Source organism: Pantherophis guttatus, chromosome 8 (assembly GCF_059756535.1).
Source record: "Pantherophis guttatus breed Tessera chromosome 8, ASM5975653v1, whole genome shotgun sequence".
Classification (NCBI taxonomy): Eukaryota; Metazoa; Chordata; class Lepidosauria; order Squamata; family Colubridae; genus Pantherophis; species Pantherophis guttatus.
This window is the reverse complement of record NC_142070.1, coordinates 39,599,592-39,619,565: the sequence shown is the minus strand read 5'-3', so window position 1 is coordinate 39,619,565 and position 19,974 is coordinate 39,599,592. Positions and strand designations below refer to the sequence as shown.

Genomic DNA, 19,974 nt, shown 5'->3' with positions numbered 1-19,974 from the left:
ATGAAGAGATCAAGTAATGCCCATTCTTTTTTAAAATCACAGTTCTGAAGAATGTTGCTTCAATGTGACATATAAATAAAACAATAACTATTATAGTGTTTGTGCTCATTATTGTTATGTTCAGTGAAATGATTATGATTAAATTTATGAATACTATGATATGTAAAATTATATACACACACACATAATATATATATATCCATATCCTATATCCTGTATGAATAACCATAACAATGCAAGAAAATTACTAGGTAAAATATTGTGTAAAATTATACATTGGTTTAAACAATAATAGGCTGAATGAAAGAAAACAAGTTGGATAGGAAACAATTGATTGTCATTTAATATCTATTCAGAATTATTGCAGGTTCCATTAAAGTTAAGAGCATCCCCTCAAAAGCAATGTAAATGTAGTATTTCATGTTAACATGGTGCATCTGTACCAAAAAATAGCAATTAATTGTAGACATTGACCTTTAGAATAAAAATAAATCTTTGGCAAAAATGGATGTTAGTTTTTTCTTCTTTGTAGGTTTTATGGCAACTTGATATATTCCGTCGAAGTTTAAGAGGTCTAACAGGACACGTTTGCCAAGGTGATGCCTGCATATTTTGTGCTTTGAAGGTAACGTCATAATTTTCTTATTTATCTTGTATGAATGAAAAATAATTTTGGCAACTATTCATGAAAATATCTAATTCATTGACACATCAAATAAGTTAAATTATAGGGGGGGTTAATAGTTTTAATTGGTTTTGATCAATATTCATAAACTCTAAAGCAGGGGTCGACATTTTTTTTCTTTGAAAGGACTTGTTCCTTCTATTATAATTTGTGGATTTCAATATAATAATGTTAGCATTGTGAAATTGATTAGAACCTCTTTATTTTTTTAATGATACTCTTTATTTCCACAAAACTGGAGGACTCAACTTAAAAATAATCAATGGCAGATGTCTGGATTGATTCCTTGTATGGGTGTTTTGAAATTAGGTTGAGAGGTGCATGAATTGGTTTAAGGGATACTAATTGTGTGCTCTTCGTCTAAAACAGTTGTATCTTAGTAAAGGAAAAGAAACAAGTGTAATTGTTGGATACCAGTTCTTATTTAATTTACTACTAGGAATATTATATTGCCTCATTTTATTGCTGTGCTTTGTTTAGTTGCATGCTTAGAGTGAGTACACTGGTTGCTAAAGAGAAGGTAAAAAGATACAGCTTTCATGCCATGATTAGCCATTGTGGGAATTGAGTTGCTATAGTATACTAAGTGTTGATCTTTTAGCCTTTTATGATTTCCTCATCATTGTAGCAGAAGCAAACTGTTGCCATTCTGGCCCAACTTTTCTGATTTTCAATGAGTTCAAATGTCAAGAAAATTCTTGGTGGATTTTTTAATATATATTTCTAATGATGATAACTATAGTCCATTTCACATATAATTCTCTCTTATTTGAAAGGAATAATATAGCAATAGCACATAGTGCTTTACAGCAGCCTCTAAGCAGTTTACAGAATCAGCATATTGCCCCCAACAATCTGGGTCCTTATTTTACCAACCTCAGAAGGATGGAAGGCTAAGTCAGCCTTGAGCCAGTCAGGATAAATTCCTGGCAACGGGCAGAGTTATCCTCCAATACTGCATTCTAACCACTGTGCCCCCATGGCTCATGATTGTGTATTCCATACAGATTGTTCCAAGATTCCAGATTCTTGGCTTATTAATGAGATGCAGAGGAAGCAGCAGGATTCCAATTCAAACATATTGTAAACAGCCAAGGATAACAATTTTGGGTTCTTTTTAGCCTAGTAATTTGTAGGAGGATCAAAGCAGAAGTGAATTATGGTGTATCATGAGTAAATGGTATTATGTATTGGATACCTGTGTTGTGTTCAAAATGGCCATTGTTACAGGACAGTTTTCTATATCAGATAGGGAACAAGTTGCCTTTTAGTTGCTGAAGGTCAAATTCCAAGAAGTCATAGCCAGCTAATAGTGAAAAATCTTTGTTCTAGTTCAGTAGCATCTGGAGAATCATAAGTTCTCAACACCACCAAATGCTAGACTCTTTGTTTTGATGTATTCAAGTATGCTATACTGTTCCAAATCATTTAATAGATAAAATTATAAATACTGCTGTTGATTTCCAGACAATATTTTCCCAATTCCAACACAGTCGAGAAAAGGCTCTCCCTTCAAATAACATGAGGCATGCCTTGGCTGAAAGTTTTAAAGATGAACAGCGATTTCAGCTTGGTTTTATGGATGATGCAGCAGAATGTTTTGTAAGTATCATGATATTACAGTATTTAATATTTATTTTAGATATTGTTTTGATTTTTGGAATTACTGCAGAAAAGCCATATTTGATATTTCAAAAGATGAATCAGTTTAGGGCAATATGCTTTTGGACTCTGAAAAGGATTATAACAGCAATGATAATCTTTTTTTAAAGAGTGAAAATAAAGGTAATTTGTAATATTAAATTGTTTCAGCTATTGTATATACCTAGTTAGATAGAATTGGGTCATTATTTCACTTGATACAAAGATTATAATTCTGAATACAGTGGGGAGGGATCACTAATTTTTTCCCCAATTGCTATTGTCCCTTTATCCTGGGCATAACGTGTTTCCCTGAAAATAAGACCCTGTCTTATATATTTTTTTTGCCACCAAAAAAGGCACCAGGTCATCCACTGACTCACCTCACTTGCGTGGGTCGCCCCCGGCCTCTTCCTTCCTTCCTCCAGTAAGGCCACCAAGGCTTTCCTGAAGGCCTCTGCAGCCAATAACAGATCTCCAGATCGATCCGGAGCTCTGTTATCGGCTACAGAGGCCTTCAGGAAAGTCTTGCTGGCTGCAGCAAAAAAAATGGGCCGAGGTGTGTGAGGCCTACTGCAACTATCCAGAGGTAAGTAGTAGGGCAGCTCCACCCCCCCATCCCCACCCTAGCTTAATTTTTACCTGTGCGCCCTGGAGTGGAGGGGGTCTTAATTAGGGCTTATTTGGGGGAGGGGGAGGGCTTACATTCATTGCACGTGTAAAAATCAAGCTAGGAGTTACTTTCTGAGTAGGTCGTATTTTCAGGGAAACATGGTAGGAACCTAGTTTATTTCAGAATGAAAAAAATTGTTCTTGTGAGATAAAAATGACTATATTGAAACATATACAAGCCATTTTGAAGCTTCAATTGGTGAAATGTATTACCCAAAAGAGCAGATTGGGGACAGATATTGTTTGCATATGATGCCTCTTATAGTCAACACCAACTTGATTGCATATCATTATCATGATTAATATAAAACATTTACTTGTTCAGGAAAATATCCTTGAGAGAATTCACTATCACATAGTTCCAAGCAATGGAACGGATATGTGCACTTCCAAATCCTGCATAACTCATCAAAAGTTTGCTATGACATTATATGAACAGGTAAGATATTTATTCATATTTATTTTATTCCTTTAACATTTTAAAATCTCTAAAAATTACAATAAACCTTTCTTTTATTTACAGTGTGTATGTTGTGCTTGTGGGGCATCTTCAGACCCTTTGCCTTTTACAGAATTTGTACGTTATATTTCAACAACAGCATTATGGTAAGGAAATGTATTTTTGTTGTGCTTTGTCTTTTTTCCTCCTTTGTTCACATAAGTTAACAATTTTAGTGTGAATAGTGAGACACAGCGTAGCAAAATACTAGCTTTGATGAATGACCTAATTACCTCTTTATCATGTTAAAGCTGAACAACATTCACATCTGATAGTGTAATCAGTTCCTAGGAGAGGGATTTATTTATATTCTAAAAATTTCATTGCATTGTTACTAAATGAGAATGAAATATCTACTGTAAGTAGCCTTGGGTATATTCTATTGATAAAAACACTAATGAACACAATAACATGTACATGCTCAGCTTCTGGTGACTTGATGGACAAGTCTACATAATTTCCTTCACAGAAAATTGTGCAGAAATGGTTTGCTATTGTTTTCTTGGATGTTTTTCCAACTGTATGGCGTTATAGCATTAGGATTTTCTGGTAGTCCCTCATTGAAGTAGTAACTAAATCTGATTCTGCTTAGCTTTTTATTTAGCATTTATTAATCACACTTAAATAGCCACCCATCTTATAAAAAGAATTCTGGGTGGTGCACAAGAATCAGATAAAAATCACAGATATAAAATGTTTTTAAGGTTCAGAAGTCATGACAGTTGGCAACTTCTGACCTGATCAAATATTTCTTAAGGTTATTAGATCAGCCCTTATTTTCCTTCTTGGGAAATAAAATAACAGCTTGAACTAATAGGAAGTTGCTTCCTCCCAGATGGTGGAAATGAGAATTTAACTAATGTATTTCACAAGGCACAGCAGAGGAAATTTCTCCTTGGAATAAATTATCCTATTCTCCTACATGGAACGATTTCCCATCAGTCCAAGCTGTAATCCTGCTTCCAAGTAGAATGGACATTTATAGGTAAGCTAGATATATCCATTTAACAAGTATAATCTTGTTATTGTGATGGAATGGAATAACAAACATTTGTTTAGACATTTGCCAAATTTTAAGCCCATAAATAATGCATTCTACAAATGAAATGTCCAGGGAATGTTGAAATTATAGCAAATGTTTTACTTTGTCAATATAGCCCAATATTTTTAATTACATTGGAGAAGTTTATTGCAGTATATTTGCCTCATATGATCAGAAATGGTCAAACCATGTTTTTTTTCCAGAAGCATTTTTTAAGAAATTCCAGTCGTAAAAACAATAGCAAACTGTTGTAGTTTTGACCAGAGTTCAGTTCGTAAACTGTTAAGGCATCCTGTCTGGTTTTAAGGTCCAAGCATCTGATTTTTTACATCCTTGAAAATATTTACATTCATATTTACATAATACATTTTATTTTCATGTATCTTTTTGTATTTGTAATATCCTGTAAGATTTACATAGTCCCAAATAGATCTAAATCTGTAAAAGAAATAATGTTTTTTTTCCCCTAATCTTGCTCACCACTTTTAATGTAAACAGTAAAATGTCCACTTTCAACCATAGAAACTCACTTGGGAAATGCCAGTCATGATCTCATCTCAGTCTACCACACAGGGTTGTTATATGGAAGAATGGGATGAATTAATGCTATTGTGCTATCTTGTACCCCTTAGTACAATAATATAAATCTTACAAATATAAGAACATTCTGTTAATTGCAATAATAAAATGGACTAAATTGAATTATTTCATTTACAGCAATGAAATTGATAGAATGGTGGAAAGGCATGAAAGACTCAAGCCAGAAATGTTTGCTCAACTGCTTCAGACTGCAAATACTACAGATGACTTCAGGAACTGTCCTGTAAGTTTACCAAAGAAATAGTGGTGTTCTATGGGGGGTGGGGGGTGGGGGTGGGGTTTCCCTGATAATGATAAATCCAAATTTTTAACATTAAGTGAATAGTTTGTTTTTAAAACTTTTCTTGGCAGCTCAATGTAGCCTTCAAATACTTAAATCATAAATCAAATTAGTACATATTGTCATAAAAATTTAAACAAGATCCCAGGAAAAGTAACCTCTTAAACAATTATTTGGTTTTGACTCTCAGATAAAATAATAGTGATTTGAAAAAGGTTAATTGCTTTTAAAATACTGTAATATATCAAAACTTATTGTACAGAAAGTCTTTACATTATCAAGTATAAAAATTATCATTTTGGAGAATTTAAAATAACTGGTTATTTATTTTTAATAAAAATCATATAGCTTATTGATACACAGAACAATTAATTGCAATTAAATACTTCAGTTTTAGAAAACAGTGGCATACCTTAATAGTTATTAAATTGGATTGTCTTAACAATTAGTTTTCAAAACAGTCTTTGTTGCAGGGCGGATAAAAATCAATGATTTTTTTTTTAAAATAAAAAAAATCAGATTTTTTTTATTTAAATTGGATTTTTTTGATTTTTATCGAATTTATTATAATAAAAAACTTGGGGTAAAAATCTATCGTAGGATAGTTTTCTATTTAAGATACATAAATAATTTAGTTTATTCAGCATGAAATGGAGCTTAGTTATGTAGCATGAGGCTGTATATTCTGCAACACTGGGACTATCAGTGAGTCAACAGTGGGTCAAAGGAGTAGCAGAGATGACAGTTGCTCTTTAAAAATTATGATTTAAATCGAGTTGATTTAAATCAAGCCTTTTTACTAGTGATTTAAATCATGATTTAAATTGTGATTTAAATCAACTCGATTTAAATCAAATCCACCCTGCTTTGTTGTGAGTAGTTTTTCCATTATGCCTCTTATAAGGGTTGCAGGAATGTCTGACACTATGCCACAGCAGTGACCAAAAAATTAAATTACACTAATTTGTTTTACTCTCTAAAGAAACTTACTTTAAAGAAAAGTGGTAGGAAACTCAGATGAATTGCTGCATATTGCTAACATATTTAAGTTTTATAACTGATCATTTAGATCAAAAATATAGTCTTCTAAGTGAATTTTATGTGGTTTATATAAAGCTCTTGACATTCAAAAGCATCTAGATCATACTATTTGTCCCCTCTTCTTTTTTTGTAGAGCAATTGTGGCCAAAAAATTAAAATCCGCCGTGTTCTAATGAATTCTCCAGAAATAGTTACTATTGGATTAGTTTGGGATTCTGAACATTCTGACCTAACAGAAGATGTCATCCGAAATCTGGCAACACAACTTTATCTTCCAGGGGTATTGAACATATTAATATATTTAATTTTCTGTGCTCTCTCCATGTATTAAAAGAACTTTGAAATTACTGAGAACAGAGTTCTCTGTCTTGTATAATACTAAAGTCCTATACTCAGAAGAAACTCAGTCAAAGTTGGAATTTCTCCCTGAAAAGCATACATAGGATTCCATGCTAAAAGGATTTTTTTTAACTTTATAACTAGATCACACATGAAATGTCCATTCTACATCATTTACCACTATTTTTAATAGGGCTGGATTTTTTTTAAAAAAAAATTAAGATATGTTTCACTTAGTCTTGGATATATAAAACAAATCAAAATACAACTTTTAAAGTATGTGGTTCAGCTAATATAATTTCTCAGGTGTCCTAGAAGAAAGTAATACAAATTTATAACTGAATAAGAAAAAGTGTGCATGTCTATTTATTATAGAATGTATACAGTTTCAGTTTTAAAACAGCAGAAACAGAAATTTAAAAGATAACTTAAAATTTAGTAAAATAGTTAACAACATAATCAAAAGGTTCTGAAAAGTCAAGGTACTTTTTTAATTTCTAGAAACTATGCATTGGTCATTCCTACTTACAGACTTGAAGTCTTAGGCCATTTATCTAAGTGATAATAGCTGACTCAAGTAGAACATAAGACTTTTAATGGGGGAATCAGTTGTATAATGATTAATTCTGAAAAAGGAATCCCTAAGATTACAGTGTAAAGAATTCAAATGCTTTATCTTACAGTATATGGTTTGCTAAATAAACTGGATGAACTCTTTCAATCTGGCTATGTAAAATTGTGATTTATCCTCAGCTCTATTTCTTACTTATCTATCATTTTTACAGTTGTTTTATAGGGTTACTGATGAACATGCCAAAAACAGTGAGCTGCTTCTTGTGGGGATGATATGCTATGCAAGCAGACATTATTGTGCCTTCGCCTTTCATACTAAGAGTTGTAAATGGGTGTTATTTGATGATGCTAATGTTAAAGAGGTAAGTTAGTTATGGTATTGCATTTTAAATAGAGACATCCAAAGAGCTGCTAAAGATAATTAAATATATTTTATATAATGCTCTGACTTCTTTAATTTTGATATTGAGACATGAAGTAATGTCTTGATATCAAAGTTAAGGCAGTCAGAATCTATTTTCTAATGCACATGTCCTAAGATGAAAGGTTTGGAGGGGGGGAGGGGTGTGAAGGTTCATTCTCCAAGCTTGTGGGTTGGTTTCTGTACATTTCATTACCATGCTATGTAACATCTTCAGCTGAGTTTAGGGGATGTCAGTGTCACTATTCTTCTGTTTATAAGGGCTTCAGGTGTGGGTGTGTCAAGTGAGTGTCTTGTGATGGGTCAGCTATGAGTCATCAGTGGATTTTGTGATGAGATTATATCAGGTCAGAGTCATTGGGCGATTGTTGAGGGTGGTGCTGTGTCTGGTTGGCTGTGTGGTTGATTTGGATTCTGAAACCAACCCACAAGCTCGGAGAACAAACCTTCACCCTCATCATATACCTGAGCTACAGATATTTGCCACTATTGCAAATGAAAGGTTTAGTTTTGTTCTAATTCATGCAGGGATTTGTTGCTTCAGTAACATGCATTATACAAAAGGGCTGTAGAGTTATTTTTCACATGTCTAAACTATTTAAAGAAGTTTTGATTTGTTTGATATACCAGTTTATTTTTAATTGGATTGCCACTTTTTCTTAACTGATTAAATGATTTCTTCTCTTTTAGGTTGGAACAAAATGGAAGGATGTGGTATCCAAGTGCATCCGGTGTCACTTTCAGCCACTGCTACTATTTTATGCAAATCCAGATGGTACACCGGTATCAACAGAAGATGCACTTCAGCATATAATTCATTGGTCACATTATAAAGCCTCTACAGGAAATGGAGAAGAATTTGGTAATAGAAATTTGAATAATTACAACTTCATATTTATTTAGTAAGATAGGCAGATGCTTAATATGGTATGGATAAACTGAAAGTTGGCCTGCCAACATTATATTTGTAATCCACCTTTTTTCCCACTCATTATATATGAAAATCTTCTCTAGTTTTATCCTCAGACTGACTGGCAAGTTGGGGTAGAGATAGTAATTCTTCCAAAATTTTCCAGTGGACTACATTACTATTTTATTTTTATTTTTATTTTATTTAGCAAGTTTATATACTGAACCATCTTACAAACATGACTTTTGCTAGCATATAATAAACATTATAAAACAAATATATACAGCTATTTTAAAACAATTAACCATAAATACAACTAAAAATGGATAAACATCCTAAATACAATATACTGTATTTTTCGGAGTATAGGATGCACTCCCCCCCCCCCAAAGTGGGTGGAAATGTCTGTGCGTCTTATACAGCAAATGACGTTGAAGCCCCCGCCTACCTGCCGGCCCCCACCCTTCAGCCATTTTTTGCCTCTGCACGCTCTGTTTTAGACCTGTTCCAGGCTGGGGGATTGCCACAGCATATTGTGACCAACTCCATGCATTGCGTTTTCAGCCTCCACACGTCGTGTTTTTGGCCTCCACACGCCCCATTTTTGGCCTCTGCACGTTGCAGTTTCGGCCGGTTCCAGGAAGCGGTGGCAATCCCCACCACCTGGAATGGTCCAAAAACACGACGTGCAGAGGCCAAAAATGGGGTATGCAGAGACCAAAAACGCGACGTGCGGAGGCGGCAATGGGCTGTGATGATCCCTGCAGCCTAGAACAGCTGATTGGTGGTATTCCGGGAGGCCGATCCAACTGCCAATCAGCTGCTCATGCTGAATCAGGCTGCGATAATGTGCTGAAGCTGACCAGGCTGTTTGCTGCAAGGACACTAGCCAGATGAATACCGATGGATGCTGATAGGCAGAGGAAGATTTTTTTTCCCCTTGTTTTTCTCCCCAAAAACTAATGTGCATCTTATACTCCGGAGCATCTTATACTACAAAAAATATGGTAATCACTTTAGAGTTTTTCTGTTCCCATGGGATCCCCATGGAATGCTAAAAAATTTTTTTAAAAAAATTCTAAAAAGCTAATAAGGTTAGGTTATTGATTGAATGAACTTTGGTATCCTTTTTTTCCCCCTTTTCTATTTTTATTATAATATATGACAATATACACAATACAAACAATCAACAAGTGCTCCCCCTCCCCTCGGGATCATTCCTGCTTCCAAAAACTTAACGCTTCTTCTGGTGGTGGTGTCCCCCTACCCCCCGAAAACACATATATTAGGAACTGTTTCCAGATTCCATTGAATTCATTTACTTTCGTTATGCCCCTCCTTACTTTAATATTACAAGTCAGTTTATCATTTATGGCAATATCCATACTTCCTTATATCATTCTTCCAAACAATAATCACCTCGTGTCTTCCAGTTCCTAGAAATCATTAACCTTGCTGCGGTCAACAAATTTGTTATCAACTCTTTAGTCTCTTTTTTACACTTTATATCTTCCAATAGTGAGAGTATTGCTACCTTTGGTGCCTCTTCTATCTTTATTCCTACAATTTCTTCAATCTCCTGAACTTTGGTATCCTTAACATTAATGTATTAATGCACAATTTCTTGCTGTCAGTGCTAGGAATAGGAAAGTTGTGGGATCTTTAGTTCTTAGGAAATTAATAAATTGAGTCTGAGGCATATTTAATTTTTCATATTGGATGGAGTACATGCAAAATACATTTTTTTAAAACTAAAAATCAGATACTAGAGTTCTATCAGAGAATACATGTAGCTTATTGTTGAACTGTGGAGTCCTTACTATTCTCTGAGCTTGGTTGTTCTCTTGCTTGGTTGTGTTTTTTTTCTTGTTGATCAATAACAATGTTTTTAAAACGTGGATTTTTTTAGTCTGAAATGGAATTTTACTTTGAATTTTTTAATAAGTAAAAGGTAAAGTTTGATCATTTCAAATATTTTCCTATTAAATTTAAACTATGTAGTGTGCCTAGTATAGCTTATATTCAGGCATTTATTTCTAATTTTTAGGCTGTTCATTGAAAAACCAATTTCAGAGATAAAATGAGTAATCTTTTTCTTCTTAAAAATAATGTTTTTTAACATTTCTTTTTTCTAGGATTTGAGAAATATACTTTTCTTAAATCAGATTGTGTAAATGGATTTGAAGAAACTTCTAACCAGAAGAGTAAAAAAGTTCAGTTAGAAAACTCTGCCTTTACTAGGAACTATACTCAGCCTACTAATGTCAGAGGGTCAAGTATGTATCATACACATTTTTTTAAATTACTGGGATGACTTATCCTTAAGTTAATTGTAATCATACATAATTTTTGTTTAGCTTTTTAAAATATTACCTTCTAGTAATTGAACATTATATAAGCTAATTATATAATTGTTTAGCAAACTACCTTCATGTACCTACATGTTACATTGGTGCTCAAATTTTGTGAATCAGATCCTTTTGAAATTTCAATATTTCTACATAAATGTGACCTAAAACATAATATGTTCTCCACATAAATCCTCAAACTAAATAAAGAGAATCAAATGAATCAAAAACTATTATTTGAAATTACAGGCAGTCCTCATTTAGTGACCATTCAATGTTAAATGGCATTGAAAAAAATCTTAGATCCGGTCCTCACACATGACCATTGCCACATGCCATAGTCATGTGATCAACATTTGGACATTTGGCAACCAGCATGTATCTGCAGTTATTGCAGCATCTTGAGGTCACGTGATCACCATTTGTGACCCTCCCATCTGACAAGCAAAGTCATTGGGGGAAGCCGGATTTGCTTAATGATTGAGTGATTCATTTAAGAACCGTGGTGATTAATAACCAGGACAAAAAAGATAAAAAAACCTGGGCATGACTCACTTAACAGCCACCTTGCATAGCAGTGGAAATTCTAGTCCTATTTGTGGTCATAAATTGAGGACTATCTGTAATTTCAAATAGTGTGATTATTCCAAATCTGATTGAGTATGGAGGGTAGTATATTTAAAAACCTAAGGTGTTTTTAGAATTATTGAGTTCTTAACCATATAATCTAGAATATAGTTTCTACGTGCTCCTGGAAGTAGTCTTGTTGTTGCTTTCGTCATTCCTGGTCTGATTAAGCTTTGGAAAAGGGAAGGTATGAGAATGAACCTATATATGCTGCTTCTTAAGATTGATCATTTTCAGTACCTTCAGAAAAAAAAGAAACTTCAGAGATCCAACATTTTTCCAATACCTCTGAAGAAAAATTAGTGAATTCCTCCAAAATACAGGATATTAACCCCCTGCTTTTTTTAAAATAACATGATTGTAATCTGCTAAGTATTATATGTTGCAGGAGGTAAACTTCTTTATATTTGCTGTTATTTTCTTGTGTTGGTCTGGATTTAGTTTAGAGAAATTTGAATTAGATGGTCTCCTTGTCTGTTCCATTACCATAAACGTATATAGCATAATTCATTTATTGCTGCAGGTAAATTGGGACATAATGATCATAGGGAAAAAACAAAAGATCTTTCCAGAGAATGTGCTCAAAAAGCAGCTGAGATGAAAAGTTATCCATCATCATTAAGAAAAAATTCTGATAGAGGATCAAGGAGAGAATCTGGGAAACAAAAAGGTAACAGAATTTTCCTCTGACTAACTCCTCCCATATACATTAAACCTATCTAACTTTTCCTTGAAATTCTAAGGAACTGAAAGATATTTTATATAAAGAAGAAAGTTTAAATAATAAATAAATAATAAATAAAAACTATAAATAATCTGTTTTGGTATTTTGTTTAAGATCTATCAGGAGAAATACACACTAATCTTAAACCAGGATCACCACCTTCTGGAACTGGATTTAGGCATCATTCGAATGAACGTCTATATGGTAGTCAAGGGAGAGGAACTTATCGACATGAAAAGGTGCACAATCAAATTAGACCCACTGTACAGACATTCAGCTCAAATAAAACAGAAGATGGAGAGAAAGGGAACCGTATGAAAACTGACAACACAGCTGGTTATGAAACAGATAGTAGCCAAGATTCCAAAGACAAGGGAAGCATCAGTAGCAGCAGAAGTCGAAGCAGAGGCTGGAAACCCATGCGAGAAACACTGAATGTTGATAGCATCTTTATTGATTCAGAGAAAAAAGAGCATAGCTCAAAATCAAAGCTAAATGCAAGCAATAAACCAAAACATGAAAAGGAGCAGAGTTCAGTCAACTGCCCCAAAGAAATTCAGAATCAGAAGGGTCTGATGACTATCTATGAAGATGAAGCAAAACAAGGGGGAAGCCAGAATTCACTGGATTTGGAAAAGAAAGGAAATAGAGAAAAAACAACAGGATTTATAGAGAGAAAGGTTCATCCTGATAATTGGCAGGCACAAAGGACTGAATCTGGCTATGAAAGCAGTGATCATATCAGCAATGCATCTGCTAATTTGGATTCACCCATTACTGGAGGAAACAGCCCAGTTGACCCCAACAGTCTGAAAGAAAACATTTTCTGCAGGTAATGATATTAAAAATATATTTGTGATTATACAAAATGCATATGCATTATTATATAACAATACCATAGTACAAACATCCTACCAAATTTTAATTTTTAAAATGAAATAGACATTTTAAAATCATAATAGACTTCATGGTATTTAATTAAAAGCTTGGGAGAAAAGAAATACAAAACCAGTTGTCTAATAAGTAGAATTGCTTGAATTGATTTTCTATTTATATTTGATTATAAATTATCAAATAGAAAATATTTGCTAATTAATTAATCAAATAAAATCTTTACTATGGACATTATGTATGTAGATTTCCTATATTTGAGGGGGGGGGAAACATTTAAACACATTTTATTAAGATCCAGATGTAACATTACTTATATTCAGATGGCACTATTTGAGTTATTAGAAAAAGGACACTGAGTTTTGTAAAAGTACTAAGATTATCGTCATGTAAAATATTGTTGCTTCCCTTTTTTCCATTTAACTTTTCTTTAGTTGGGTATGTTCTCTTAATGATTGCTTTGTATTGCCAGTTATAATAGAGGGTGAGAGAAAAGAGGAACAAGGTTTGACTTTTTTAATATAAAATATATTTCTTTGTTGAATTTCTAGATTCCTGTGTAGAAACATTTAGCTGTTTTTTTCTAAAAGTTTCAGTAAAATGTTTCAAGGTTGGTGAATTTTGTTACGCTATTTGTACAGGCACTTGATAATTAGTGTATCCTTTTTCATAGTGACCAAAATCTATCAGTTAGATATTCTGGAAATGTCTTGCAGACTTTCTCTCAGCCAAACAAAAACTCTTTGGAAGGTAAGGTTAATATATGTGTTACAACAGCTTATTAAACTGTTAATTGATTTTTGACTATAAAAATGTACTGTTTAAATGTTAGAATTATTATAACTCTCCAAATTATTTCTTGATACTGTTGGCAGGTTTACTATGCAAATTGTTTTCCAATTCTTGAAAAAAAATCTAGTACCCAATTTGTGGAAACTTATGTTCAAATAATAAAATATTTTTTAAAAAATAATATAAATGAAATTTATTCTCAACTTCTAAAATATTAATGTTTCATTAATAGTGGCAATAAAAGTGCAGTCCTAACATCAGACATATTAATATGACTAGAACATAGAGTCAAAATTCCTTTTGAGCTGTGTCTGATTTAAACCATGCATGGATCTTCATGTCAGCAGAAGAGAAAAATAACACATCTATTTTTATATTAGTTGGAATTCTGAGGCAGGCAAGCAGCGAGCCACTCTCATTTGCCACAGTGCTACTTTATTGGGCGTATTTGGTTGCAAGCTTGCACTGCCACCTCCTGTTGAAGATATATAATGATTTAATAATAATAGTACTTTCATGGAGTTTCAGAATACTTTGTTACCTAATCAGTTACACTTTTATCTAATTTAAATTAGTATCAGTACCAGTAAAAAAATATATGTTGCTTTGAAAATGTATTTAGAAAATATTTTCAAAACAATATCTCATAGGATAATTTAATTATATTTGGCACTTTAAACATTTACTTATGTATGCCTAATTACTATTATCTAGTCAGGGAAAACAGATAGTAGAAATTCCCTTTCAGATCACACATCTGTAAATGTAGCAGATTTTAGGATTAAGCTATCGTGGCTTTTTCTTTTAGCATTAATTTTACATGATGTTTGTCACAGTATGTTCATGTTGATGCTTATACAGGTAGTCCTCACTTAGCAACCACAATTGGGACTGTCAGCTTGGTCATTAAGCAAAGTGATTGCTAAGTAAAACCAAGACTGTGCTGATGATCTTATTTCAGTTTTCTTTTGCTTTATAACAAAGGTCATAAATGTGAGACTTGATCATAAAGTGACTTTTTCATTATTGTTATAACTGCGACTAAATAAGGATTACCTATAGCTAGAGTTGGAAAAGGCCATTAGGCTGTGCAGTATAATCACTGCTTAATTTAAGAAATCAAATTACAGTATTACAATAGAATAGACCATGGGGATGCCACAATGGTCATCAGTGTGAAAACAGTCATAAGTCACTTTTTTCAGTGCTATTGTAACTTTGGACGATCACTAAATGAACTGTTGTAAGTCGAGGACTACCTATAACTGACTTTTCTTTATTTTTAAATCCTAAGATACATAATGCAGTACACATTTGAAATTGAGAACTCCGGCTTTTCATTCTTTCTTCTACTATTCCAATTTCCTTACTTCCTTCAAATCTAACTGTGTTTATAGTAATAATCTAAGAACATTGAACCCATAGCCTTGCAGGTGTTGCCAACTTAAAATTCTTCAGCAATTCCAGCCAGCAGGGCTAAATAAGAAGGAATGCTAACATTGTAGTTTAGCAGGATTTTTTGTGGGGATTCTCCACTCCAGCTGTAATTCAACAGCAGAAAAACAAGCAACTAGTTTGAAAAGTTCCATAGAACATGGCACTGAAAATGTTCAGCGAGCTAAATATTATTGTTGGCCTATATCTGTGTCAAATGCATACATATTTTTCTTGTTGAAAACACTGGGTTTGAAGGAATTTATGTTAGGTTGATTTCCTTAAGGTTGTTCTGTCCCCGTCTCACACACGCACACAAACAGATAGCCAGGGGTTAAATAAAACTTGCAGACAATAAATTCCTTCGATAACAGGATTGGCAGCAACCCAGTAGCTGCTTGCCAAGAACTTTACTCACAGGGGGAGGTGTTCCACTTCCGTCAGATAAACCAAAGCAAATATACAAAGTCAAAGAATTGTCAAGTCCAGTCCGTATTAAATTCAAAGCAGGCAGATAACGTAGTTTCAGAGATACAATGCGACTTGCTAGTTGTTTAGTTTTGTCCGTCACAGAGCCTGAATGGCCACCACACCCCCTTATATCCCCTGTGGGGTGTGGTCCAGTGACTGAGCTTAATCTCTGGCACGCCTCCTTTTCTGCTGCGTGCGCTTATCTCTCCGACGCTGGCGTGGATCCAGCTCAAAGATACCTGGCTCCTGGCCAATCTCTTCTCCCTCGGGAGACACCTGAGGCATTGCCAGAGAGGAGGGTCCTGGAGAAGGAGGCCTGGCCAACTCCTCTCCTTCGCTTTCGGAGCCTTCTCCCTCTGATAAGACGGGCTCGGGGGTCGGAGTCACCACAAAGATCTGAAAGGATCTTTTGAATATGTTGCATGTTGTTCACTATTAATTATGGCATTTCTAAGGATAATTTTGGAAAAACATATGTGAACAAATGTTGATACTTTTTCCTTGAATTTTAAAATTATGAGTGTTATGCTGGAAGGTTTTGTCTGTACCAAGTCTAACAAGTAAAACTTAACTATAAAGAAATATGTTGAAAGTAAATAATAAACACTGTTTTTCAGCACTGAAGAAAGGTGAAGTTAATATGCATATTAACTACAAGCCACCTAACTTATCATCAACTTCTCATCTGCAGATACAAAGGTAATTTTACATAATAATTTTTAACTATGCTTGTAATGTGTAACAGGGATATGTAGCTCTATGTATGGCTCTGTAGCAGTAGTGGGTTTCAAATCCTGGCGCTACCAGTTCGCAAAGCGTTTTTGTTGACATTTGGGTGGGTGGGCGGAGCCTCCTACCACCACCGCTATCGGTTCGCCCAAACCGGGAGCAACCCACCACTGCTCTGTAGGTCTCCAAATATTCCTTGAAGTTCTGAAATTAGTCTCTATAATTCTAAACAGTATGTCCTATTCTCTTGTAACTGCCATATACTACGACTATTGGCAAATGTCTTGCTTTCAATTTAGATTGGTAGAAAGTTTTCACATTGGGGATGCCTAAGTTTCAATGACTTCTATAAATAGATATAGACAGTCCTTGACTTACGACCAGTCAAAGTTACTATGCACCCCCACTCCCCCCCCAAAAAAAGATACTTATGAGCTAGTTCCAAAATTCTGAGGGTTGCCCCCACCAGCACAATACCCTGTTTGGGTGCTTAACAACCAACCTTCATTTACGGATGTTGGCATTATCCTGTGGTCACTGCAAAACCTGGTGTTTACTTTGAGTTTTTAGCAAAAATACCGTATAGTAAAAAATGGGTTCGCCTAGTGACTGCAGTGTTTGCTTAATGACCACTAAAAAAGTCATAAAATTACTTGACTTAGGACCCTTGCAATTTATGACATAATGACCAGGCTCCATTACTGTCATAGGTCGAGGACTACTCGTGTTATATGGAGTCTTCTAATTTTCCAATACCAGATAAAATCAGTATTACACATTGAACAAAAGAAAAAGATGATGTACTATAACTTACCATTTTAGAGATGTTAAATACATTATCAAAAAGGAATGTGTTATCTACATCATCTTTTCTTCAACCATGAAAAAATCAGTGTGAAAAAATACGTTTTTATGGTCATGTAAGTTAAGTAATGCTCACATGCTGCACTCTTCTGTTACTATCCAGGCCATTCAGGGAGCAGCCTATGTTCGTAATCTTGAGGGCAATATGCTGACTCTGTAAACTAGAGAGGGCTGTAAAAGCACTATGAAGTGGTATATAAGTGCTAGTACTAGTGCTATTGCTATTCTATTGCTTTCCTCCATAAATATAAACTATTTATTTATTCAGAAAAAAGATGGTTATACTAAAGCGCTATATTAGGATGGGATTTATATCTGTGTAAGAACAATTCCTTTGAAATAGATTTATATTAATCCAGCATTTTGTTTTTCATAATGGCCAAACTGTGTCCATGCTCACAAACAAACTGGAGACATATCCCTCTAGTGCTTTTGTCCTTCTGCATTTAGTATTTGGGGACATGCTACCCCATCTTATAGATGACATTTTAAATAATAGTTTGAAAATCACTGGTTTATTGTATCAGTGGCAAATGGCATATAGATATATATTTGACAATATGCAATAAAATGGAGAAGCACTCCCATCTTTTGAGAACTTTCTGTCTTTATGCCAATTATCATTGGAATATTTGTATTTTTTTAAATGTTATATTTTCATGGAGCCTGAAGCACAGGTTTTGTCTGGCAACTAGACATTTATGCCTAGCTAATGGACACAGACAATCTGAACGTTTCTTCCATAATTTCCCTGTACCAGTTTACTGTCCATCATAATTTCTGGCTGATTCTTTTCTTTCCCAAGAGTATTTGCTGTTTTTACTGATTTCAGTCATGAATATAAAGCCTGCTTATACCTATATACTTGTTTACAAAATTTTGGATTCTGAAATATTACAATGTTTACATCTGACTAGATTCTTTAAAACTTACAGGCTTACCTCAACCCCACCATGAAATAACAAAGGTTATTTTATTCTAGTAATTAACAAATAGAATTGGATTATATTTACTATTTTGTAATACTTATATTAATACTTACATCCTTGAATATTTTGCTTTCTAGGACTGACGTACCAGATTGCAATAAGAAGTCTTTACCTACGTTAGCACTGCAGACAGCTTTAAAAGATCACATTGAAAAAGAAATAAAAAACAGTACAATCAACGAGCAAAACTCTTTACCACAGTCTGGTGAAAATATACCTACTGAGACAAATATCTATAGTGCTGACAGTTCAGTTTTTTCTTATATTGGTGAGAATGGAATCATGTCTGAAAGAATTCAAAACAACTGTGAATCTTCATCTATCCATTTGCAAGTCCCCTGCCCAGCATCTCATACAAAGACTGTTAATTCTACTCCTACTCTTGCATTTTTCTTACAACAGAACAAACCCAAGCCTTGCTGTACTGAATCTGCTCCATCTACTGGACATAAAACCAGCATGTACAGTAACAAGTATGATGATGCAACAGAAACAGTTTACCAAAATCTTCCACCACCTTTACCACCAAAGAAATATAATCTGTCCCATTTGCATGGCATAGAACAAGAACCCACTGTGGAGTTGAACTTTACAGATCATCCAAAAACTGAAAAGCGTGTTGCTATTACTACTTCAAAAAGTATACCAGAAGCAAGTTCATTTGCAGATGAAGAACGGTTGAAAGCATTTCATTGCAATGAGTCCTCTAAGATGAGTTTTTCACCGAGTTTATTAGGAAAGGATTTATGCAGTGTATCCAGTAATCCTTTAAACAAACGGACTTGTTTTACTGAACCAAATTCTAGTTCCCTGGATGCAAATGCAAATGATGTTATATCGCCTACTACTTATTTTTCAGTTGATAACTGTATGACCGACACTTATAGAATTAAATACCATCAGAGACCAAAATTGTATTTTGCAGATACTAGTGGGTCAAACAAAGAAAGATCTTTGTTACACACTGGAATACAGTTGGACACGTCTCACCACCACACTTCTGAATCAAATCATCCCACAGCACAGCAAAAGCATAAATCTAATATTGGAAATGTGTAATGTAATAAGAATGATTTGGGAATGAATATAAATCCTTAGAACTCCAGCCCAATGTGATGTTTAAGTTTACATACTTTAGCTACATTTCATTTGGAAAGTACACATTAATGAACTGTCCCTTGCATGTGCACGCGTGATCAAGAAATATCAAAGATGGTTTTATGCTTGTGAAAATGCCAATTTTTCATAAGGTCAATCAAAGTGGCTATTCTTTTAAATGAGGAACTTATAAAATATTTAAATTGCTTTCATATGATAAATAGATGCATTTTTTAAAAAAAATAAAAGCATGAATACCATTTCTTTTAAAATGACTTGATTTAGAACATTTCAAAGTACCATA

General features: G+C 34.0%; 1 protein-coding gene across 2 annotated transcripts in view; it reads left to right on the top strand.

The window, feature by feature from the left end:
- Positions 1-19,677, top strand: part of USP53 (ubiquitin specific peptidase 53) — a 31,582-nt gene extending 11,905 nt beyond the window's left edge. Inside the window, exons 3-16 of one of the 2 annotated variants that reach the window (XM_034401421.3) lie at positions 533-625; positions 2,153-2,287; positions 3,324-3,437; positions 3,522-3,604; positions 5,257-5,362; positions 6,594-6,740; positions 7,585-7,734; positions 8,484-8,655; positions 10,839-10,979; positions 12,202-12,348; positions 12,517-13,234; positions 13,967-14,043; positions 16,608-16,689; positions 18,650-19,677. In XM_034401421.3, the coding sequence (XP_034257312.2) occupies positions 533-625; positions 2,153-2,287; positions 3,324-3,437; positions 3,522-3,604; positions 5,257-5,362; positions 6,594-6,740; positions 7,585-7,734; positions 8,484-8,655; positions 10,839-10,979; positions 12,202-12,348; positions 12,517-13,234; positions 13,967-14,043; positions 16,608-16,689; positions 18,650-19,631 (3,147 nt within the window). In that variant the 3' untranslated portion in view covers positions 19,632-19,677. Of the gene's footprint in view, positions 1-532; positions 626-2,152; positions 2,288-3,323; positions 3,438-3,521; positions 3,605-4,332; positions 4,483-5,256; positions 5,363-6,593; positions 6,741-7,584; positions 7,735-8,483; positions 8,656-10,838; positions 10,980-12,201; positions 12,349-12,516; positions 13,235-13,966; positions 14,044-16,607; positions 16,690-18,649 lie in introns of those variants that run through there. The other variant, XM_034401422.3, reaches the window with a different exon arrangement.
- The last annotated feature ends 297 nt before the right edge of the window (positions 19,678-19,974 follow it).